The 24,887-nt window shown below is 41.7% G+C and overlaps 1 protein-coding gene across 1 annotated transcript in view; it reads left to right on the top strand.

The window, feature by feature from the left end:
- The first annotated feature begins 8,415 nt into the window (after positions 1–8,415).
- The window catches only part of loxl4 (lysyl oxidase-like 4), a 57,247-nt gene continuing 40,775 nt past the window's right edge, over positions 8,416–24,887 (top strand). The window contains 5 exon segments of the mRNA XM_064933901.1: positions 8,416–8,504; positions 9,755–9,988; positions 9,991–10,101; positions 11,553–11,860; positions 12,363–12,577. Coding sequence (XP_064789973.1) covers positions 9,775–9,988; positions 9,991–10,101; positions 11,553–11,860; positions 12,363–12,577 — 848 coding nt within the window. The 5' untranslated portion in view covers positions 8,416–8,504; positions 9,755–9,774.

Genomic DNA, 24,887 nt, shown 5'->3' with positions numbered 1-24,887 from the left:
TCTGACCGAGGTTGTGTAATGGCAACTAGCAGAGGGAAGGCTTGATTACCAACAACGATGAGGTGGCCTACAGGGAGGATACGAGGGCCCTCTGAGTGTGGTGTCAGGAAAACAATCTCTCACACAACAACAAAACAAAGGAGAGGTTCATGGACTTCAGGAAACAGCAGAGGGAGCACCCCCCTATCCACATCGACGGGACAATAGTGGAGAAGGTGGAAAGATTAAGTTCCTCTGCGTACACATCACAGACGAACTGAAATGGTCCACCCACACAGACAGCGTGGTGAAGAAGGCACAACAGCGCCTCTTCAACTTCAGGAGGCTGAAGAAATTTGGCTTGTCAAACAAATACTCACAAACTTTTACAGATGCACAATTGAGAGCATCCTGTTCGGCTGTATCACTGTCTGGTACGGCAACTGCTCCGCCCACAACTGCAAGGCTCTCCAGAGGGCAGTGAGGTCTGCACAACACATCACCGGGGGCAAACTACCTGCCCTCCAAGACACCTACACCACCCGATGTTACAGGAAGGCCATAAAGATCATCAAGGACAACAACCACCCGAGCCACTACCTGTTCACCCTGCCATCATCCAGAAGGCAAGGTCAGTACAGGTGCATCAAACCTGGGACAGAGAGAGTGAAAAACAGCTTCCTTCTCAAGGCCATCAGACTGTTACAGCCGTCCCTAACATTGAGTGGCTGCTGCCAACATACTGATTCAAATCTCTAGCCACTTTAATAATTAAACATTTGATGTAATAAATGTATCACTGGTCACTTTAAACAATGCCACATTATATAATGTTTACATACCCTACATTATTCATCTCATATGTATACACTGTACACTATCCCATCTACTGCATCTTGCCTCTGCCGTTCGGCCATCGCTCATACATATATCTATATGTACATATTCTTATTCATTCCTTTACACTTGTGTGTATAAGGTAGTTGTTGTGAAATTCCTAGATTACTTGTTAGATATTACCGCATAGTCGGAACTAGAAGCACAAGCATTCTGCTTCACTCGCATTAACATCTGCTAACCATATGTATGTGACCAATAAAATTTGATTTGATATGCCTTCTCTACTGCTGTCTTGGCTAGATCTTATTCTTTTATTTCACAGTAGAGCTCTCAGTCCCACTCAAAATGCCTTAGCTCTTTTGTCCCACCCCACACACATGCAAAGACCTCACCTGGCTTAAATGGTGCCTCCAGAGACTAAACCTCTCTCATCGTCACTCAATGCCTAGGTTTACCGCCACTGTACTCACATCCTACAATACCATTTTCTGTACATTATGCCCTGAATCTATTCTACCACGCCCAGAAATCGACTCTTTGATTCTCTGTCCCCAACGCACTAGATCTTATAGCCTTTAGCCGTACCCTTATCCAACTCCTCCTCTGTTCCTCTGGTGATGTAAATGTTAACCCAGGCCCTGTAGCACCCACTTCCACACCTATTCCCTAGGCGCTATCATTTGTTGACTTCTGTAACCGTAAAAGCCTTGGTTTCATGCATGTTAACATCAGAAGCCTCCTCCCTAAGTTTGTTTTATTCACTGCTTTAGCACACCACACCAACCCTGATGTCCTAGCCATGTCTGAATCCTGGCTTAAGAAGGCACCAAAACTTCTGAATTTTCCATCCCCCAAATACAACATTTTCCACCAAGATAGAAATGCCAAAAGGGGTTGCAATCTACTGCAGAGATAGCACGTCATAGCTCTGCAGGCTATCAAGGTCTGTGCACAAACAGTTCAAGCTTCTACATTTAAAAATCCATCTTTCCTGAAATGTCTCTCAACATTGCCGCTTGTTATAGACCCCTCTCAGACCCCAACTGTGCCCTGGACACTATATGTGAATTAATTGCCACCCATCTATCTTCAGAGTTTGTACTGTTAGATGACCTAAACTTGTATATGCTTAATGCCCAGGCTGTCTTACAATCTAAGCTAGATGCCCGCAGTCTCACACAAAATATCAAGGAACCTACCAGGTACAACCCTAAATCCGTAAACACGGGCAACCTCATAGATATCATCCTGACCAACCTGCCCTCTAAATACACCTCTGCTGTCTTCAACCAGGTTCTCAGCCATCATTGCATCATTGCCTGCATCCATAATGGGTCCACTGTCAAACGACCACCCCTCATCACTGTCAAATGCTCCCTAAAACACTTCAGCGAGCAGGCCTTTCTAATCGACCTGGCCCGGGTATTCTGGAAGGATATTGACCTCATTCCGTCAGTAGAGGATGCCTGGTAATTCTTTAAAAGTGCTTTCCTCACCATCTTAAATAAGCATGCCCCATTCAAAAAAATGTAGAACTAAGGACAGATATAGCCCTTGGTTCACTCCAGACTTGACTGCCTTTGACCAGCACAAAAACATCCTGTGGCTTACTGCATTAGAAGCAAATAGCCCCCGCGATATGCAACTTTTCAGGGAAGTTAGGAACCAATATACACAGGCAGTTAGGAAAGCATAGGCTAGCTTTTTCAAACAGAAATTTGCACCCTGTAGCACACACTCCAAAAATTCTGGGACACTGTAAATTCAATGGAGAACAAGAACCTCCTCCCAGCTACCAGCTGAGGCTAGGAAACACTGTCACCACCAATAAATCTACGATATTCAAGAATTTTAACAAGCATTTTTCTACGGCTGGCCATGCTTTCCACCTGGCTATCCTTACCCCGGTCAACAGCTCTGTACCCCCCACAGTAACTTGTCTAAGCCTCCCCCATTTCTCTTTCACCTAAATCCAGATAGCTGATGTTCTGAAAGAGCAGCAAAATCTGTACCCCTGCAAATCATCTGGGCTAGACAATCTGGACCCTATGTTAATAAGATCATCCACTGCAATTGTTGCAACCCCTATTACTAGCCTGTTCAACGTTTCTTTCATAACGTCTGAGATCCCTAAAGATTGGAAAGCTGCCACAGTCATCCCCCTCTTCAAAGGGGGTGATAGTCTAGACCTAAACTGTTACAGACCTATATCCATCCTGCCCTGCCTTTCTAAAGTCTTCGAAAGCCAAGTTAACAAACAGATGACCAACCATTTCAAATCCCACCGTACCTTCTCCGCTGTGCAATCTGGTTCCCGAGCTGGTCATGGTTGCACCTCAGCCACGCTCAAGGTCCTAAATGATATCATAACCACCATCGATTCTGAGCAGCCATCTTCATCAACCTGGCCAAGGCTTTCGACTCTGTCAATCACATCATTCTTATCGGCAGACTCAACAGCCTTGGTTTCTCAAATGACTGCCTCTCGCCTGGTTCACCAACAACTTCTTCGATAGAGTTCAGTGTGACAAATCGGAGGGCCTGATGTCCGGACCTCTGGCAGTCTCTATGGGGGTGCCACAGGGTTCAATTCTCGGGCCGACTCGTTTCTCTGTATACATCAATGATGTCGCTCTGGCTGCTGGTGATTCTCTGATCCACCTCTACGCAGACGACACCATTCTGTATTCATCTGGCCCTTCTTTGGAACTGTGTTAACAAACCTCCAGATGAGCTTCAATGTCATACAACACTCCTTCCGTGGCCTCCAAATGCTCTTAAATGCAAGTAAAACTAAATGCATGCTCTTCAACCGATCGCTGCCTGCACCCGCCTGCCCATCAAGCATCACGACTCTGGACGGTTCTGACTTCGAATATGTGGACAACTACAAATACCTAGGTGCATGGTTAGACTAAACTCTCTTTCCAGACTTACAATAAGCATCTCCAATTCCTATTTCGCAACAAAGCATCCATCACTCATGCTGCCAAACATACTCTCGTAAAACTGACAATCCTACCGATCCTTGACGATGTCATTTACAAAATAGCCTCCAACACTCTACTCATTAAATTAGATGTAGTCTATCACAGTGCCACCGTTTTGTCACAAAAGCCCCATATACTACCCACTACTGCGACCTGTATGCTCTTGTTGGCCGGCATTTGCTTCATATTTGTCGCCTAACCCACTGGCTCCAGGTTAACTACAGTTGAAGTCGGGAAGTTTACATACAGTTTTGTCGGAGTCATTAAAAATTGTCTTTCAACCACTCCACAAATTTCTTGTTAACAAACTATAGCTTTGGGAAGTTGGTTAGGACATCTCCTTTGTGCATGACACAATTAATTTTTTCCAACCATTGTTTACAGACAGATTATTTCACTTATAATTCACTGTATCACAATTCCAGTGGGTCAGAGGTTTACATACACTAAGTTGACTGTACCTTTAAACAGCTTGGAAAATTCCAGAAAATTATGTCATGGCTTTAGAAGCTTCTGATAAGCTAATTTACATCATTTGAATCAATTGGAGGTGTACCTGTGGATGTTTTTCAAGGCCTACTGACATACTCAGTGCCTCTTTGCTTGACATCATGGGAAAATCAGCCAAGACCTGAGAAAACATACACAAGTCTGGTTTATCCTTGGGAGCAATTTCCAAATGCCTGTATACGCATGTACAGTGCCTTGCGAAAGTATTCGGCCCCCTTGAACTTTGCGACCTTTTGCCACATTTCAGGCTTCAAACATAAAGATATAAAACTGTATTTTTTTGGTGAAGAATCAACAACAAGTGGGACATAATCATGAAGTGGAACGACATTTATTGGATATTTCAAACTTTTTTAACAAATCAAAAACTGAAGAATTGGGCGTGCAAAATTATTCAGCCCCCTTAAGTTAATACTTTGTAGCGCCACCCTTTGCTGCGATTACAGCTGTAAGTCGCTTGGGGTATGTCTCAATCAGTTTTGCACATCGAGAGACTGACATTTTTTCCCATTCCTCCTTGCAAAACAGCTCGAGCTCAGTGAGGTTGGGTGGAGAGCATTTGTGAACAGCAGTTTTCAGTTCTTTCCACAGATTCTCGATTGGATTCGGGTCTGGACTTTGACTTGGCCATTCTAACACCTGGATATGTTTATTTTTGAACCATTCCATGGTAGATTTTGCTTTATGTTTTGTATCATTGTCTTGTTGGAAGACAAACTTTAAACAACACTTTTTATGGATATCTTTAAGAAATGGCTTTCTTCTTGCCACTCTTCCATAAAGGCCAGATTTGTGCAATATACGACTGATTGTTGTCCTATGGACAGAGTCTCCCACCTCAGCTGTAGATCTCTGCAGTTTATCCAGAGTGATCATGGGCCTCTTGGCTGCATCTCTGATCAGTCTTCTCCTTGTATGAGCTGAAAGTTTAGAGGGACGGCCAGGTCTTGGTAGATTTGCAGTGGTCTGATACTCCTTCCATTTCAATATTATCGCTTGCACAGTGCTCCTTGGGATGTTTAAAGCTCGGGAAGTCTTTTTGTATCAAAATCCGGCTTTAAACTTCTTCACAACAGTATCTCGGACCTGCCTGGTGTGTTCCTTGTTCTTCATGATGCTCTCTGCGCTTTTAACGGACCTCTGAGACTATCACAGTGCAGGTGCATTTATAGGGAGACTTGATTACACACAGGTGGATTGTATTTATCATCATTAGTCATTTAGGTCAACATTGGATCATTCAGAGATCCTCACTGAACTTCTGGAGAGAGTTTGCTGCACTGAAAGTAAAGGGGCTGAATAATTTTGCACGCCCAATTTTTCAGTTTTTGATTTGTTAAAAAAGTTTGAAATATCCAAAAAATGTCGTTCCACTTCATGATTGTGTCCCACTTGTTGATTCTTCACAAAAAATACAGTTTTATATCTTTATGTTTGAAGCCTGAAATGTGGCAAAAGGTCGCAAAGTTCAAGGGGGCCGAATACTTTCGCAAGGCACTGTATAAACACCATGAGACCACGCAGCCGTCATACCGCTCAGGAAGGAGACAAGTTCTGTCTCCTAGAGATGAACGTACTTTGGTGCGAAAAGTGCAAATCAATCCCAGAACAACAGCAAATTACCTTGTGAAGATGCTGGAGGACACAGGAAAAAAATATATATCTATATCCACAGGAAAACAAGTCCTATATCGACATAACCTGAAAGGCTGCTCAGCTAGGAAGAAGCCACTGCTCCAAATCACCATAAAAAAGCCGAACTTCGGTTTGCAACTGCACATGGGGACAAACATTGTTCTTTTTCAGAAATGTCCTCTGGTCTGATGAAACAAAAATAGAACTGTTTGGCCATGATGACCATCATTATGTTTGGAGGAAAAAAGGGGATGCTTTCAAGCCGAAGAACACCATCCCAACCGTGAAGCACGGGGTGGCAGCATCATGTTGTGGGGGTGCTTTGCTGCAGGAGAGACTGGTGCACTTCAGAAATTAGATGGCATCATGAGGTAGGAAAACTATGTAGTTATATTGAAGCAACATCTCAAGACATCAGTCAGGAAGTTAAAGCTTGGTCGCAAATGGGTCTTCCAAATGGACAATGACACCAAGCATACTTCCAAAGTTGTGGCAAAATGGCTTAAAGACAACAATGTCAAGGTGTTGGAGTGGCCATCACAAAGCCCTGACCTCAATCCTATAGAAAATGTGTGGGCAGAACTGAAAAAGCATGTGCAAGCAAGGAGACCTACAAACCTCACTCTGTTACACCAGCTCTGTGTCACGACTTCCACCGAAGTTGGCTCCTCTCCCTGTTCAGGCGGCGCTCGGCAGTCGTCACCGATCCTTTTTCCTTTTCATTTGGTTATGTCTGTCTTGTGTTTCACCTGTGTTCTATTTGGGTAATGAGGGGGGGGGGGGTATTTAAATCTCGCCATTTCCTCTGGGTTTTGTGCGGGAGTGTGTCGTTTCCTGTCATTTAGTTTTGGGTTGCGTTTTTTGGGGTTCTGTTGAACAGGTGTTTTTTTCCCGGACGGTGTCTGTGTGGTTTGAGGTTACTGTTGTAGTCCTGTTTTTTCCTGTTCTTTGGACTTGTTTATTAAATGCCCTTTTCAAAACGTGCATTTTCCTGCGCCTGACTCCACACCCACATCTCCTTTGGGAGATATCTGACACTGTAAGGAGGAATGGCCCAAAATTCACCCAACTTATTGTGGGAAGCTTGTGGAAGGCTACCCGAAACATTTGACTGAATTAAATAATTTAAAGGTATTGCTACCAAATACTAATTGAGTGTATGTAAACTTCTGACCCACTGGGAATGTGATGAAAGGAATAAAATCTGAAATAAATAATTCTCTCCAATTTTTCTGACATTTCACATTCTTAAAATAAAGTGGCGATCCTAACTGACCTAAACAGGGAATTGTTATTACGATTAAATATCAGGAATTGTGAAAAACTGAGTTTAAATGTATTTGGCTAAGGTGTATGTAAACTTCCGACTTCAACTGTATATGTGCATATTCTTATTCATCCCTTTACATGTGTGTGTATTTGTGTGTATAAGGTAGTTGTTGTGAATTCGTTAGACTACTTCTTAGATTTTACTGCATAGTCGGAACTAGAAGCACAAGTATTTCGCTACACTCGCATTAACATCTGCTAACCACGTGTATGTGATCAATAACATTTGATTTGAGTTGCTGTGGCATGACCTCGAGAGCAGTTCACCAGACATCCCAAGAATATTGCTGAACTGAAACAGTTTTGTAAAGATGAATGGTCCAAAATTCCTCCTGACCGTTGTGCAGGTCTGATCCGCAACTACAGAACACGTTTGGTTGAGTTTATTGCTGCCAAAGAAGGGTCAACCAGTTATTTAATCCAAGGTTTCACATACTTTTCCCACCCAGGACTGTGAATGTTTACACGGTGTGTTCAGTAAAGACATGAAAATGTATACTTTTTTGTGTGTTATTAGTTTAAGCAGACTGTGTTTGTCTATTGTTGTGACCTAGATATTTTTGGCCAATGTATGTAGAAATCCAGGTAATTCCAAAGGGTTCACATACTTTTTCTTGACACTGTATTTCTATATACAGGGGCATAACTTTCACTGGGGATGCGGGGACATGTTCTCTTCACATTCTGAAATTGCATTTTTGTCCCCCCCCAGTTTTATCATTAGAATGTGATATAAAATGAGGCAACGTTGTGCTTTAGGTCCATGCCGACGCCTCCGAGTGGTCGGTTAGGCTGTTTGGAGTGAAGGATACAAACTGAACTGTGCCATCACTTCACCGTTTTTAACTGTTGATATTTGGCTCCCTGTGAGTGTATAGGATATATAGTGGGTTGTGAGAATAGACTTTCTTTGTTACATGTGACTACATTTCAGATCTAATCGTACAGATATTTGTGGGACTATGTTGCAACAGTGAAATTATATACAAATGAGTGAGAGAGACACAGAAAGAAAGAGACAGAGAAAGAGAGGTACATGGAGAGAGAGACAGAGAAATGTGGGAGGGAAGGAAAGTGATGAATGGAGGAAGGGAATAAGAGGAAGGGAGGAGCAGAGGGATTGACCAGGGACCCCATCGAGTAGGCACACTCATTCACTCAGTTACTCTCTCCTCTCTCAGTCTGGGACGTCTAGGACTGCTGTGTCTAGCTTTCTAACAGGTTAGTCAACTTGACTCTTATTTTAGGCTGGTTTTATTTAATGACTTTTTATTAACCTTACTGCAGTGCTTTTGGTTTTGATTTATAATATGAATTGTAATTGAAGTATATTAGTCTAGGTCATTTTTGTTAAGTTTACATGTTGGCTCTTGGCTGATTATCTCAGATGGTTCAACATGAGTGGTTGCTTCATTCTAGATTAGTTAGGCAAGGATTAAAACATGTGATTTGATGAACATCAACCATGTCTGTGACTCAACCTTTTTAAATGAAGATTTAACATAGTCCAGGTATCATTTAGGCTATGACTATGAAGCCACATGGATTAATACGTGCAAATACCCACCTAACAAAATGGAATCCAGGAGTAGGATTTATCTGGGTCTGTGAAACTGACATCATTGATGTTGGATGTTACAGGTGTTTCATTAAAATGTGGAATTGTTATGCCATACTCACCAATTCCTGATAATGGTTGCTTTCTGATTCAAATAACTTTCTGGGGTATTTACATGTAATTACAGTAAGAAAGTGAAATTATTATAATGTCTTCTGTGCATCTCAATGTAAAATGTGATCTATGTGTATTACTCGTGTTTCAGTGCACACAGTGAATGTCTATTTAGTAAGGTTATAGTGTTGTGCAATGCTAGGTATGACATTTATATAACATGCATGTCTGTCTGATTGTCTGTGTCTGTCTGGGGTGAAATTTGTTTCAGTAGCCCGAAGGTAATATTTTGTACATATGGGAGATTAGATTTTGAGAACTGAAATACTTATAGACTAATTATACCTCTAAGTTTGTGTGAAATGAAATTATAGTTCTGTGGTTAAACAGAATGTTGGAAATGTAGTGTTGGAAATGTAATAGTTTATTCATATTCTGCCCATATTAGACTGGTTTCTATCAAGTCCTCTTCATTGTATCTCTAAACTCTGTCCAGATGATGTCAGTATTGGCCTATTTGAGGATAGCCATGGCTTTCTCTCTCTTCTCGTTAACAATTCCATGCTGGCTGAGCCCAGATAGGGCCTCTTATTTTTCAAGTGACTATCAGTGCAGCATATGGAGCTAAATATCTAATTGGAAATAATCACCGCTGAATACAATATTATTGAACACTATAAAATCCAATCGAGTAATACAATTGTTATTACTTACAGTCAATTTAGTTTTGAATGTTGGGTTATTATGTTGATGACTCTGACCCTTTCTCTCTCTCTCTCTTTCTCCCCCCCTCCCCCAGACGCCTCTCCGTACTCAGACATGATGCCTCGCATCTTCCTCACCTGCTTGAGTTCTTTGCTCCTCCTCTTCCTCTCCCCCCCAACGCATGCCGAACCCCGCCGACCGTCGTCATCATCAACACGCAGCAGGACCGCACGCGCTCAGGCTCCCGTGGGCAAGGTGCGCCTGGTGGGAAACTATGCCCAGGGACATAACGAGGGTCGTGTAGAGGTGCTGCACAACAACACGTGGGGACGGTGTGTGATGATGAAGTGGACATCAAACTGGCCAATGTCGTCTGCCGGGAGCTGGGCTTCCAGACCGGCATGACATGGGCGCACAGTGCCAAATATGGAGAGGGTGATGGTAAATGTTCCAGAACAGGTGTTGCATTTTGCAACAATCAAATGTAATCTTTATTTCTATAACATAATACAGATAATATACTCTTTACAATTGAAAGGTAAATTAAACAAACGCAGTCACCTGTTGATTTCCAATCTTTTCCATCTGTCAAATGACAATGCATAGGCCTATCTTTCTGTAAATAGTGCATCTGATTTCTAACTTAAATAACTTTCTTCAAACCCTCCATTTCCTAAACACCTGGCAGGCACTTGACTTTTACTGCCGGGCCTGATTTACCATATTGCATTGGCTGCACATTTAGTAATTTCAAAACAGCAGTATCCTATCCCAGGCTGCAACCTGGTCTCATAGCATTTTGTATTATTCTGTACATAAATCAAATACATTCTATTTAGTACGATATGTTACACATTGCAAAACATACTATATGTAACGAATTTGCGAAAACGTAGCTAACTATAGCTAACTGGCTAATGTTAGCTGGGCTAGTGGTTAGGGATTAGTGTTAAATTTAGTTTAGGAGTTAGGATTAAGGGTTAGGGGAAGGGTTATCAAAAAGGGTTAAGGTTAGGGAAAGTGTTTGCTAAAAGGGTCAAGGTTAAAGGGTTAGGGTTAGCTAACATGCAAGTAGTTGAAAAGTAGCTAAAAAGTAATGTTGTAGAAAAGTTGCTAAAATGCTAAAGTTGTCCACAATGAGATTCGAACTCGCAGCCTTTGGGTTGCTAGACATTCGTGTTATACGCCAACCAATCCACTTCGACCAAACACCCTATTTTCAGTTTTGCCATAAGTAATCATCATTCTTATGTAACGATACTCAGGTAACATATCCTACTAATTTCAGTGTCCCGGGTTTACTATGTTACATCTAGTCTATGAGACCAGGCTGCATGATAGGGTGTTGGTGCTAGACAGCCTAGCCTAGCTGCTGCTCTGTCGGTTCACTCGCTCTTCCATTTTAATTGGAATTTAAAGGGGGCAATAAAGAATGTCCATAAACCAAGGCAAGTGTAGCACGTCGCTGGCAGGGCAAGGCTGTCATTACTGTAAAACAAATGCTCCTCTCAGGCCGTATATCGCCAGGCTGCCAGGCAGTGGCTGTAATAAGCAGTGCAGTGAAGTCCTATATGTTATCTTTATGACGGTGGCGAACTCGGCTCAATCACTGCTGGGTTATTTTGATTATATTAATTGGTGGTATTTACTGTGTTTACTCTAAAAAATATATATCAGGGAATGAGGGAATGGATAGATGATTCAGTTAGTCATTTGAATTCATCCATCCATATCGACCTACCCACCCCACCCTCTCATAAATAAATCTACCCACCCACCCACTCACCCACAAACCCACCCACCCAGCCATTTATCCCTCCCTGCCTCCTTACTTCTATCAATGACAAATTGATGTCCATATCCGATAATAACCTTGTTTCCGCCATCCCCAGGTCCTATCTGGATGGACAATGTGCAGTGTGACGGCACAGAGAAGACTCTGAAAGACTGTAAACATAACGGCTGGGGCGTCAATGACTGTAAGCACTCTGAGGACCTTGGCGTGGTCTGCAGTCCGGAGCGACGACTGGACCAGGTCACAGGTTTGCGTAATGGTCAGTCGGTTGCCCTGCGTCCGGATGTCAGTCCCTCGCCCCAGTGGCAGAGCATTCTGGCCAGCCGCAGTAACCCCCGACAGGCCCACCAGGGAAACGGACACCTCCCAGAGAGCCCCAGGCTGAGACAGCACCTCTACAACCCGGTAGGTAGCATTAGACCTTATACTCTCTATCCCTGCTACCTCTAGCAGTAAAGTAGGTACTGTAGACTAAAACAGCACACAACTTGGTAAGCAGCTACAGTGGGCACCACAAACTCCATTATTAATGTTTTACCTTTATTTAACTAGGCAAGTCAGTTAAGAACAAATTCTTATTTTACAATGACAGCCTACTGGGGAACAGTGGGTTAACTGCCATGTTCAGGGGCAGAACTACAGAAAGATGACTTTGTCAGCTCGAGGATTTGATCCAGTAACCTTTCTGTTACTGGCCCAATGCTCTAACCACTAGGCTACTTGTTGCCACTCTATAACTTCGGCACTTGCTGATCAACCACCGATACTGCCAATGGCAATAGTCAATCAATCTCTTTACTGTCACAGTTGATAAATTCATTGTGTAGGTCAACTGAATTTGAAAGTGTCCTTGATCAAACTATTCTACAGTGAAGGCTTAAGAAATCCCCTCCCCCTTCTCTCTCAGTATTCCAGCAAGGTGCGTATCCAGGAGGTGCGTCTGCAACCCATCCTGATGCACACTAAGAAGCGGGCCCTGATCACTGAGGGTGTGGTGCAAGTGAAGCATGCTGGGAGATGGAGGCAGGTGTGTGACCTGGGCTGGAACCTCAACAGCAGCAAAGTGGTGTGTGGAATGCTGGGGTTCCCTGATGCAGAACTACACAACGAAAGAACATACAAGTAAGTCAAACCCTCCATTTTGCCCACAGACCTGTAAATAGTTGGAATGGGTAGATTTCAGACAGGGCTACGATTTGTTTCCTGATGTACTCATGTCCTCATTTCTAAGGTGTTCATATTAAGAGGTCCCTCAGTTGTCAGGCATAACTTTCTCAGTTGTTAGTCAAAGTGTCCTAGATGAAGGATTTTTTTTTTTTAAATACGTAATGGACTTTTCTTGTCTAACATCTTCAGGAGTTCCTAATATGGATGCCTTACAGTTGTTAAGTACTGCGCTATTGGCGTTGACTCCTGGACTGTGACAGCATTGACATTAATCCCATTGTGAAATGATACACAAATGTAAATTGAATAAACGTATAGAGAAGAGAATGTAAAAACAGAGACATCAATTTGAATACTCATTTAAGTCACTGGTGTTCAGACTGGAGTGTAAAGCCTATTGTCTGCCTTATCTCCCTCCTCCAGCCTCCCCTCTCTCTTTTCTCTTTTTCTCATTCTCTCTCCCTTCTTTCCCTCCTCCAAGGCACCCTGCCCAGAATAAGGACAGGGAAGATGATAAAGATAACTCGTCTCCCTCTTTCTCTTTCTCCCTCTCTATCTCTCTCCCCCTCTTTCTACCTCATCTCTCTCTCTCTCCCTCTCGTCGTCTCTCTGCTCTTTCTCTCTCTACCTTATCCCCCTCTTTCTTTCTCTCTTTCCCACCCCTCCCTCTCCCACCTCTCTTTCTACCCCTCCTCTCTCTCTGATGTCATCTCCCTTTCCCTGCCCTCTCAGCACAGACAAACAGCTCCACTCAAACTTATAGATCCCAGTGATGAGCTCTAATATCTATACTGATTGTTATTTAACTGGCCCATCAATACAGAGGCATGTAGGGAACTGGAGAGAGACAGGGCTTTTTGTGGAGGGACTGGTGGTATTGGCAGTTCCCTCACAGGGAGTTTAACTCAACCATTCATCTCCTCACCTTTACCTGCTATTCCCTCTGAGGACACTGCTCATGTTCTGCCAGCCCAGGCATATTATAGAGGTGTGGGTGTGTGTGTGTGTGTGTGTGTGTGTGAGACTTAGTATGTGTGGGTTAGGGTCCTTGGGATGTCCCTACCCCATTGAAGTTTACATTTAAAATGGTTAAAGTAAGGGTTAGGGTTAGGTAAGGATTATGGTTAAGGTTAGGGTCATCCCAAGGATTCTGGATAGCACTAACCTTTCTCAGTCACTCAACTGAACATCCTCTGACCCTGTGGAAAACAGTGGTTTCAGGATGGTTTGATTCATAAACGAGGGAGGACCACACATTAGCATGACTATTTATGTCCCATTATGAAGGAAAGTCCTCTGTCCAGACCTACTTGGAAATCCTACTGTAATTATTTCCTGAATGTTTTGTCCTGTGTGACTCAAAGTTGAGACATTCATTCCACGTATGGGCTGCAACTACTGTGGTGAGCTGTGTGTGTTCGTGTGTGTGCTTGTATGTACGTGCGTGTGATTGAGCTGACCATAACATCTGTTCTATACTCCAGGTGTTAGAATCCTGTAACTGTTTAAAGAGAGCTACTGTTTTAGCCAGTTAATTTCCTCACTAGACATTTTCCTGTCATGCTACGTGAAAGTGAGTGGAGTTTCAAGACCGGACTGGTCAATTTTCAATGTTGTAAAATATTTGATTGGTCTGTTTGCCTGTCAACCAGTTTTTATGTGCCAGATGTTTCAATTACATCATTATATCTTTAGCTCGTGTTTGTATAAGGTGGTGGGAATGGGCGGGGTCTAATAAAATGACTACACCAGCTTTTAGAATGAAGGGAGATCCTCATATAAATACAAAACTGGCTGTTTAATGACTGCAAAGACTCACCATGTTACACCTGGTACGGCTCCTCTTACTCTTGTGGCAACCTAACCCTATAGGTCCAAGTAGACTACGCCACCTTCTGTTTAATGAGGGGAAGGACATGAACCTTAAAGAATGGCCTATTGGTTAACTAAATTGATGTGAGGACAATATTAGCATTACATGTAAGTCAGTTTTTACCATCTCCTCTTTGGTCACTGTGAGAGTTCCACATGTTGTATCTGAATGTGCTAATCGGAGAAATGTAATTGCTATTCCTACTTTGTTTTATTGTCCTAATAAGTTTAATCAGATCTTTGTATTGAAACTCCGTGTGATTTTAAATGCAGAAAAGGTTTGAGATTTTTACATCTTAACATTCATAGTTTATTACCTAAAATGGATAATGTCAAGATCTGAGCCTCTCAGGCAAACCCTGATAAAAAAATTTTTTTCTGAAACTTGGTTAACTGATAAAACCTGGACTCTGAGGATGCTATGGATGGTTACAATGTGTTTAGGGCTGATAAGAAAGGCAAAGGTGGTGGTGTTGCTATTCACCCAAATATTCTTCTTTCTGTGTCTCTCTTTTAAAGGTTACCTCTAGTTCTAAACACTTTTAATTGTTGGTTTTAAGTCTTCAGTTGGGTTCAAACAAAAAAAGAACAGTTACAGGAATCTATCCTCCACCCTCTGCCAAGAAGTGTGCACTAAACGAACTCACTGATTTAATTGCCATTTTTACTACCCAAGAGGTGTTGATCGCTGGAGAGTTTAATATTGCATGAGGAACGCAGGAGGCAGGATTTTAAAGGATTTCTGTACTAATCTAAATTTGTCCCAGCTGATTACAAAGCCTATTCGTCCAAACTTAAAGGACCCTACAAAATCGATTTTGATTTACCCCATATTTACAAATACTCCAGATAAATATGCTGGGACTGGGGTTTTTGCTTTGGATATTAATGACCACTCTCTCATTGTATGTGTCAGGGATACACGGATGCCAAGATCCAACCCTTCTGAGTATAAACTAGTATAAAACTAGTTAAAAAAGCCAAATCTGATGATTATATAAATGTATAGGGAACCCAGGTACATTTTGGAAAGCTGTAACATCACTGAAGGGTTGTCTCCTTTTCTCTACCCCAATGCATTCATTTAGATTGTGGCCCTATTACTGACTAAATGTATCATTAATGCATTTAGTCACCATTTTATCTCTGCAGGCTATACAGTAGAATGCATCTCAAGCCAGCTCTTGAAAAGAGTAGTTTGGATGTTGATGGTGAAAATCTATTGATTGATACTGAAAATGGTGGTCAGGAGTTTTCTTTTCGGAAATTCACTGATAAAGATGCCCTGGATGCTTTGCTAACATTAGACAACAACAAAAATCCACAGGGGCTGGTCATTTGGAACCTGTTCTGTTTAAGCATGCAGCTCCCTTTATTGCTGGCTCAGTAGCCCACATTTTTTATTTAACATTGTTATCAGGAAGTATTCCAAAAGCATGGAAATCTGCTTATGTGCTGCCACTTCATAAGAGATACAAATGATCTTGACAACTATCGCCCCATTTCAAGACTCCCTTCTTTAGCTAAGATTCTTGAATCATTGGGTAATGTACAACTTTGTTTATTTTTTTATCTGATAATTGTATTTTTAATAAAAACCAATCAGGGTTTAGGCCTGGGCATAGTACTACCACAGCATCCACGCTAGTTGTTAATGATCTCAGCTAAAAAGAGCTGTCAAAGTCATTCAACTGTTGATAATTCTGTTTTGCTGAAGAAGTTACCAAAAACAGGCCTGGGATATACAGCCTGTTTATGGTTTCAGAATTATCTTAGTGACAGAACTCAGGCCATCTTGACAGAATGGGGTAAAATCTGAATTTCTTGAGATTCAAAAAGGTGTTCCTCAGGGTTAAATTTTGGGTCCATTATTGTTCACATTGTATCTAATGACATTGGAAACACTGCTAATACTTGTAACATTCATCTCTATGCAGATGACACAGTTTTGTATTCCTGTGCCACCTCGGTGTAGCAGGCCATTCGTAAACTTCAGCATGACATTGATTCAATTCAGAAATCACTTAGTTCTTAAATATGTGTTAAATACAAGTAAAACCAAGCTCATGCTGTTCTCTAGGTCACAAAATGTTGACCCTGAGGATCTGCATATTTGCGCTACAAATGGAGCCCAAATTGAGCTTTTTGTCAATATACTGTAGGTACCTGGATGTCTGGATTGATAACAAGTTGTTCTTCGTATCGCAGATAGAAAATCTGACTAAGAAGCTAGGATTGTTTTTTTATGTCTAAATAAATCATACTCCAGTATTGAAAATAGGAGAAAGATTGTTAATACAACGCTTCTCCCTATAATGGATTTTGATGATATTGTTTACATGCATGCAGCAACCTCTGCAATACATTTTATCACAGGGGACAATTTTAGGACCCATTGTAGTCTGTATACAAATGTGGGATGGACCTCTCTGTCTGCAAGAGTGCTTTGTAATGAAATAAAAGAGAGAATGCAGCTGTCTCACAGAAACTGCCTCCGCTTGTACAGTGTGTATGTGTGTGTATATATATATTAGAATGTGCACAAAATCATATCATTCCAAAAACACCTTGTGAGAAAATCTCCCCCACCAACACACCGAAATGGAAGCTTGCCCACCCAGGATACAGTGCACTCCAGATCAACTGCGGCCCACAAGATGGTGACCGACCTAGAAGGGGAGACACAAAAAACCCTCCACAAGATCGGAGCGAGAGCTCTGACTGAGGGAATTATTTTGATGCCGTTCCCGACCCAATCTAGGAAGTGCCGTTAATACTCTTACACAGTATAGGCTACAATAGTATGGAAGCACACCAGGGGTGTCAAGCACCCCAAAACTCTGAGGGGGCATAAAGTATGGATGGTTTGGGAATTTTTATGCATATCTAAGCACTCCCCTTGTGTGATCTTTAACTTCATGACTGGCGGTCATTTTTTTAAAGGAAGTAAATATGCTTCTCTGTATCTCTGCTAAAATCTGGGTTAAAGATTGAAGGTACTGTGAGTCTTATTTAGTACATTTAGTAGTTGATAGATTTTTTAAAGTCTACCAACCTTGCCAGCAGGCTTTCCAGCTAATATAGTTCGACAAGCTACTCTAACTTGATTGATAGCCTGAAAGAGGTTCTTGGTAGCTAGTTATTTATATATATATAATAAATCAAAATTACAGGATAAATATGAGGGGGCACAGTGATTGGTATGAGCTTTTTTTAAGTACTGGCTACATGCGCCTGGACTGGCTCCCTTTTCCCTCCCTCCCATCCGGCTTCTGAATTGCACTCACAACCCCAGAACAGCAGTGCGTGTTACTTCTCTCGAATACTCCACGCTGCTCAATGACTCACTCACTCCTTCCTTCACCCCTATAGGCAATTATGACTGAATGGTCTTGAGAATATCAGCTGTGTGGGGACTGTAGGTGTTGTCAGCCAGGTCAACACTGCATCAGGCCTGGATACCACAGTAAAGTTTCAATTTTTTTTGTCACCAGTGGTGGAAAAAGTACCCAATTGTCATACTTGAATAAAAATTCAAGACACCTTAATAGAAAGTGTGAAAGTCACCCTATAAAATACTACTTGAGTAAAAGTCTAAAAGTATTTTGTTCTAAATATACTTAAGTATCCAAAGTAAATGTAATTGCTAAAATATACTTAAGTATCAAAAGAAAGACCATACCAGACCAGAGCATATGGCTCCTGTCCCTTCCTGGCTTCAAATTGCTTATATTAAGCAAACCAGGTGGCACCATTTTCTTGTTTTTTAATTTCACAGATAGCCAGGGGCACACTTCAGCATTCAGGCATCATTTACAAACGAAGCATGTGTGTTTAGTGAGTCTGTCAGATCAGAGGCAGTAGGGGTGACCAGGGATGATCTCTTGAGAAGTAGGTGAATTAGACAATTATCCTGTCCTGCTTAGCATTCAAAATATAAAGAATACTTATAGGTGTCAGGGAAAATGTATGGATAAAAAGTACATTCTTTATTTTTTAATGTACTGAAGTAAAAGTTGTCAAAAATATAAATTGTGAAGTACAGATTAAAAAAAACTGCTTAAGTAGTACTTTAAAGTATACTGAACAAAAATATAAATGCAACATGCAACATTTTCATTGATTTTACTGAGTTAAAGATCATATGAGGAAATCAGTTAATTGAAATAAATTCAATAGTATCTTATCTCTAGATTTCACATGACTGGGAATACAGATATGTATTTGTTGGTCACAGATACTGCTCGCCCACACAACGCCATATACCTGGTCTGCAGTTGTGAGGCCGGTTGGACGTACTGCCACATTCTCTAAAACGATGTTGGCAGCAGCTTATGCTAAAGAAATTAACATTCAATTATCTGGTAACTGCTTTGGTCGACATTCTTGTTGTCAGCATGCCAATTGCATGCTCCCTCGAAACTTGAGACATCTGTGACATTGTGTTGTGTGACAAAACTGCACATTCTAGAGTGGCTTTTTATTATCCCCAGCAGAAGGTGCACCTGTGTAATGATCATGCTAATTAGTCAGATTCTTGATATGCCACACCTGTCAGGTGAATGGATTATCTTGGAAAACGAGAAATGCTCACTAACAGGGATGTAAACACACAACATTTGAAAGAAATAAGGTTTTTGTGCTTATGGAACATTTCTGGGGTCTTTTATTTCAGGTCATGAAACATGGGACCAACACTTTACATGTTGCGTTTATATTTGTGTTCTGTATATCTTTACTTAAGTACTTCACACCACTGATTGTCACGTGCACAAGTACAGTGAAATGCATTTCTTAATTTCTGCCTAAACAGAACAGCAGAAAGATAGAGAAGAGGATAGATGGGTAGTTATAGCTTTCGCAGTATTCCTTGAATGGAGCTGAGTCTGACTACGCATCAAGGAGAGGGAGGAAGGGGGAGAGGGAGTGGTGAGTGAAGAGGACAAGATTGGTGTAGCCTGAAGGACTTGGCCTGAAGCCTTCACAGGCAGCTGACTTCTGTTGGCATCTTGTTTTATAACCTCTGAGGTCAAAGGAACCGAAACACCAAGGCTTTCAAGAAAAGAAAGAGAAAGTAAGGAATAAAGAAGAAAAAAACTAAGAGAGGTCGATATATTCAGGAACATTTCTTTGTCCGGTTTTGACAAGTGCATACTAGTCCAATGGCCTTGTCTGAAATCTGTCTTGCCTATTACTTAATAAAACTGCATTCTGTGTATCATAGACATACTATTTAGAACATATGCTTTAGTTCAAATGTATGCAGTTGGCAACAAATATTAACATACTAGACTCACCCATAGTGAGAATGCGTCATCTAATGCGTAATTGTGTTGTTTCCCGCCATTCGTTCATTGAGGTACAGTGTGTCCCCTTATCTCATTATCAGCTAACAACAGTTGTTGTCAAACACAGGTGGATCTGAAAAGATGACACTCTTCCTCAATAGTGTGCAGTGAATTCTACCAGAGAGGAAGAGATGAAGCATGAGGATTTACTCCGCCCCAAATCTATCAGCGTGAGATAAGCCCTTTAATTGTATGGAGGTCTATGAGAGAGCTTCGATTTACGTGAGGCTTATTTGATCAAATATACGTTTCGTAATGTTTAAGCCGTTACAAATGATATAAGTACTGATATAAGTGGATGCACGTGCATTCCGGCAACTTTTAGAAAACTAGTTAGCTGTGCCTGTGTATCTGCCCTCTCATTGGCTATAATAGTCCCACCTGATCTCGCCTGCCTTCAATCATTGAGGACATTTATTTCCATTGTTAGAGTTCTCACTCGGCTGTCTTATCAATATAATAGATCATCTTTGATTCTACTGCATGAAAAGTAAAAGTGAGTATGACAATCTGGTATTTAAAGCATGCACATTTTTCAAAATGTCACAGTCTACTATAAAACATTTTATTTTGCATACCCAAAATGCCTACTTGTACGGGTATTTGGACACGGCCATTGTCTTTTCAAAGTTCAAACCACCGGTTTGTTTTTTCATCAGTAGGCCTCTGTTGCATTCTGAGTTTACTAAATTAAATGACATTTTTGATGGCATTTGGTGGCTATCTGTTTTGATTCAGTTCTGTCTTTGTGTCCTAGGGTTGACCTGATGTTGGGTTCACAAATGGGGGAGAACTTCTGGAAACTGACAACAAAAAGGGACATTCTCATTGGCAAAACTCCCATCTGTTTCAAAGCATTTTCTTTCATTTCCTTCCTACTGAACAGTACCCAAGTGTTTGTATGCCTTTTGGTCCAGCTAATGAAAGCTTTAGACCTGTCATCACATTACTCTGATATGACCTAGAACGGCCAGATCGTTTTTCACCTCATTACAGTTATACATGTTTCAAGTCTATATAGTTATGAAGGCCAGTTTTGCTCTATTACATTTTTTTAATAGATTTTATTAGTAATTTAGCCCTGGTTGTTTGATAATTGTAAGACATAACAGTTTTTATGAATAGCCCAATATCCCACATCCTAAGATCGTGTGATTGATTGTCTGATGGTTGGTTGACTGAAATGGCTTAAAAGTGCAGTCTGCAACTTTCATTATTTTCTTTCTTCAAACACGGTTGTCTAAGAAGCTAAATAAAACTAGCACTTATTTAACTGGAAATGAAAGTTATAGACTGCACCTTTAATTAACTGAGCAGAGCCCAGTATGGACTGGTATGACCTGGCATGGATTCACATATATACCAGACAGTCTCTGGTCCATTCTTAGAAAGCCCAGACCAGACCAGAGCATATGGCTCCTGTCCCCTCCTGGCTCCTGTCCCGTCCTGGCTTCTGTCCATCTCTCCTGGTCTGTATGAGACTCTGAAGATGTTGTAATTATAGGTTGGGCAGGAGTAAGGCTCTTCAGGATTTCTGCCCTGCCTGCCGCCAGAGAAAAAACGTCCCAATTATAGCTGTGTGTGTGTCCGTTGATGTGTGTGTGTGTGTGTATACATGCGTGTGTGTGTGTGTGTGTACATGCATCCTTTGTGCGTGTGTGTGTCTGTGTATGTACAGTATGTATGTGTGCATCATTTGTGTGTCTGTGTAAGTATGTTTGCATGCGTGCATTGTAAATGTGTGAGTGAAGAAGAGTGTGTAGGGCAGGGACTGAGCCACTGATGCTATCCAATTATAGTTTGGGCCCTACTTTGGCCCGCTGTGTCAGCAACGTCTGTTTCTCTCTGTCACCCTGGAGATTTGAGGACCTACAACCACCATTTTGTTTAATTGCACTTCAGCTCAGCTCTCCCTAAGATGGGGGGTATCATTTTCCATAGGGTGACATTTTGTGTGTCCGATTCAGTCTTGGTTGTGTCTCAGATCTAAGCAATCTGAGTGATCCTAAGTGAGCTCGTCTCTAATTTATATGGCCGTCTTTTAATTTATGTAGGCCTATGTATTGCGGCTGTGCTTTATGTGGTTGTGGAGAAGCGATGAACCCTGGTGCTCAGCCCAAGTTGTAATTTAAATAGCTTTTTGTTTTGATGGGTATGTCATACTGCATTCGTTGTGTAAGATATCATCCTAGCCAAGGAGGAGCTCATAGGCTGTCATCACTGATTCCATGGAAAAAGTTTATCCTGATGTGATAGACAAAGACTATGCAACTCTGTAACTTCACCTTCGCAACTGAAAACTGTGCTTAGATCGGTGGTTCTCAACAACCACTACCCTGACAAAGCCTTTGGTGGTTAAAGTGGTTGTTATTCATATTCAGGGTTCAAACAGTACTCCTTCTTTTGGCACTGTATGGTAAGGGAGGGAGATACTGTACAGCTTCCTAGGAGTAAGAGGAGAGAGAGAGATAAAGAGAGAGGGATGAATTGAAAGAGAGAGAGAGAGAGAGAGAGGGGGGGGAAGAGAGAGCTAGAGAAAGTGGCAAAGCAGTAAGGCAGTCAGGAAAGTAAGAGAGTGTGACGGTGCTGGAAAACAGAAACAGCAGGGTGACTGTTGTCATTTAGCAACAGGGGTAGGTCCCCCTATCGTTAGCCTCTCTCTTTCTTGCTCTCACCCTTGCTCTCCCTCTCCCTGTGGGTTGGTAAATGAGGGGTGGAGGCCTCGAACACACTGATTATTCAGGCAGACTGGGGCTCTTGAGAGGTTAAACACATTTAAACACACACCATTACTGAGTCAGAGGTGTAGTCTAGGAACAGTAAATCTGTTTTCTCAACCTGATTCGACCTGTTCATAATGTGTGTTCATACAAGTGTTCATAATATACACACTAGTTAGCTGGCTAACATCTGCGCAATCATTACAGAGAAAGGGATTCGTGCAATCGTTTTGTGTACTGTAGAGAGCGCTCGCCATAAATACCTATAAAGACAGAAGAAGTAGCATGAATAAAGTTAGAATAGTAGTAATTATACATGGGTTTTATGTAGTGCCTTTTAATGTCCTAAAGCCACTTTAAAATTAGGTTGAAGTTAAGTGAACTTAGGTCAAGTTCAACCAAAGTTCAATTAAATATTCCATAATTGAATCAAATGTAGAGTCTAGTATCAGGCCAAAACGTGTTTTTCTTTCCTCAGTGCTCAATTATTTACTCATTGTCAGTGTGGTTTTCTGGTGAGAGAAAACAGTTGGTTTGATTGGTGTGTGATCACAATTATGTTATAGACAATCTCTCCCCTGTGTGTGTGTGTGTGTGTGTGTGTGTGTGTGTGTGTGTGTGCGCGTCGATTATCTGGGTTACGAACGTGTAACAACGGTGACGCATGGAAGACCTGTTCAAGTTATTTTATGTGTGTAGTTTAAGAATAAGTGTTCAATTCAATTCACAGCGTATGTCTGTTTCAATCAACAACAAACCTTACTGCTACAGTGTATGTCTGCCTGAACATTACCCACACATTTAATTCAACTTTTGTGGCCTTAATTTAAAGCACGCGTCAAACTCATTCATAGGAGGGCGTCTCCGGGTTTTCACTCCTCCGCTGCACTTGATGATTGATGAACTTAGGCCACTAATTAGTAAAGAACTCCCCTCACCTGGTTGTCTAGGTCTTAATTAAAAGGAAAACCCCACGGACACTTGGCCCTCCATGGAATGAGTTTGACACCACTGCCTTAAAGGGATAGTTCAACCATTAATGCTTTAAGTTTCATGTCAAGCAAGCTATGTTTGTCACAATTCTCTGAAGGTAAAAAAAAAGTTGTGACTAAGGACAAAAAAAGACTTTTAAGGGATCACAACTAACTGACTAAGTTATTTTGATGCTTATTTATGTATGCTAAATATAAGCATGCCTGGTGTCAGTTTACATCCATTGTTTTTACGTCAAAACATGCCAATGTTAGCATTAGATAACAGTGTATTTGGGTACTTGAAAGCGCTATTTGAAACCCATACATATGTAGCCTATTCTAATATTAAACTTAACATACATTTAAATAAACATGTTTATTTCAGTCCCTCCTACATGGCCCATAGACAACTTTCATAGTCTGGAAACAAGTATTTTTCTTATGTAGTTGGTGAGCACTTTACCATAGCATGACTTTACTCTATCTAGCTGCTTTAAAATATCAGGGCTATAACAAGGGGACCTGTAAGACATAGCATGGGACCTGTAAGACATAGGCATAACCTTGAGAGCAAAAGCTGCGTTAGGACGTACTGTAACATCACTTTGGAGTCACCAGGCGCAAACTCCTAACAGGAATGTGTACTGATAGAGTGTGGAGATCCAAGGCCATGAGCAGGGCAGTCTTGTAGGAAAGGACCTTCAGGTCCTCAGACTCCAATGGTTCAATCGGAGGCTCACACAGAGCGTCCAGGACCAAAGCCAGGTCTCAGGTTGGTGCCATATGCTTTGACACTAGTCTGAGCCGACATACACCTTTTAGGAACCGCACCACCAGATGATGACCCCCCGGGGTAGAGCCGTCAATCCCTACATGACACGCCGAGATTGGCTGCCATATAAAGCTTCAATGTGAAAAAGTAAAGGCCCTTCTCAAAAACCTCTTGAAAGAACATCAAAATGTCCACCAAAGAACTCTGAAAAGGAGAAACTCCTTTAACGTGACACAAACACTCAAACCCCAATCTGTCAAATTCAACAATTCAGGGTCCAAAACCACAGATTCCATATCTGTGCTTGTGGGTGCCAAACAATCCCATGCACCTGGGACAATAGATCCCGATGACATGGAACCCTTCACGGGTCCCCGCCGAACAAGCGGATGCTTGTTAATGTTGTCGGACATTAGCAACACATTCTGTCCCGCCAACATCAGAAGGAAATGTTTCAGCGCTAGCAAAACAGTCTGTAGCCCAAGCTAATTGATATGCAGTACCCTTTGCACTGTTGTCCAAATCCCTCTTTCTAAGTAGCCCACACACAACACTCCCTACCCAGCCCATGAGAATCCC

Source organism: Oncorhynchus masou, chromosome 24 (genome assembly GCF_036934945.1).
Source record: "Oncorhynchus masou masou isolate Uvic2021 chromosome 24, UVic_Omas_1.1, whole genome shotgun sequence".
Classification (NCBI taxonomy): Eukaryota; Metazoa; Chordata; class Actinopteri; order Salmoniformes; family Salmonidae; genus Oncorhynchus; species Oncorhynchus masou.
This window is presented reverse-complemented; position numbering and strand designations above follow the sequence as displayed.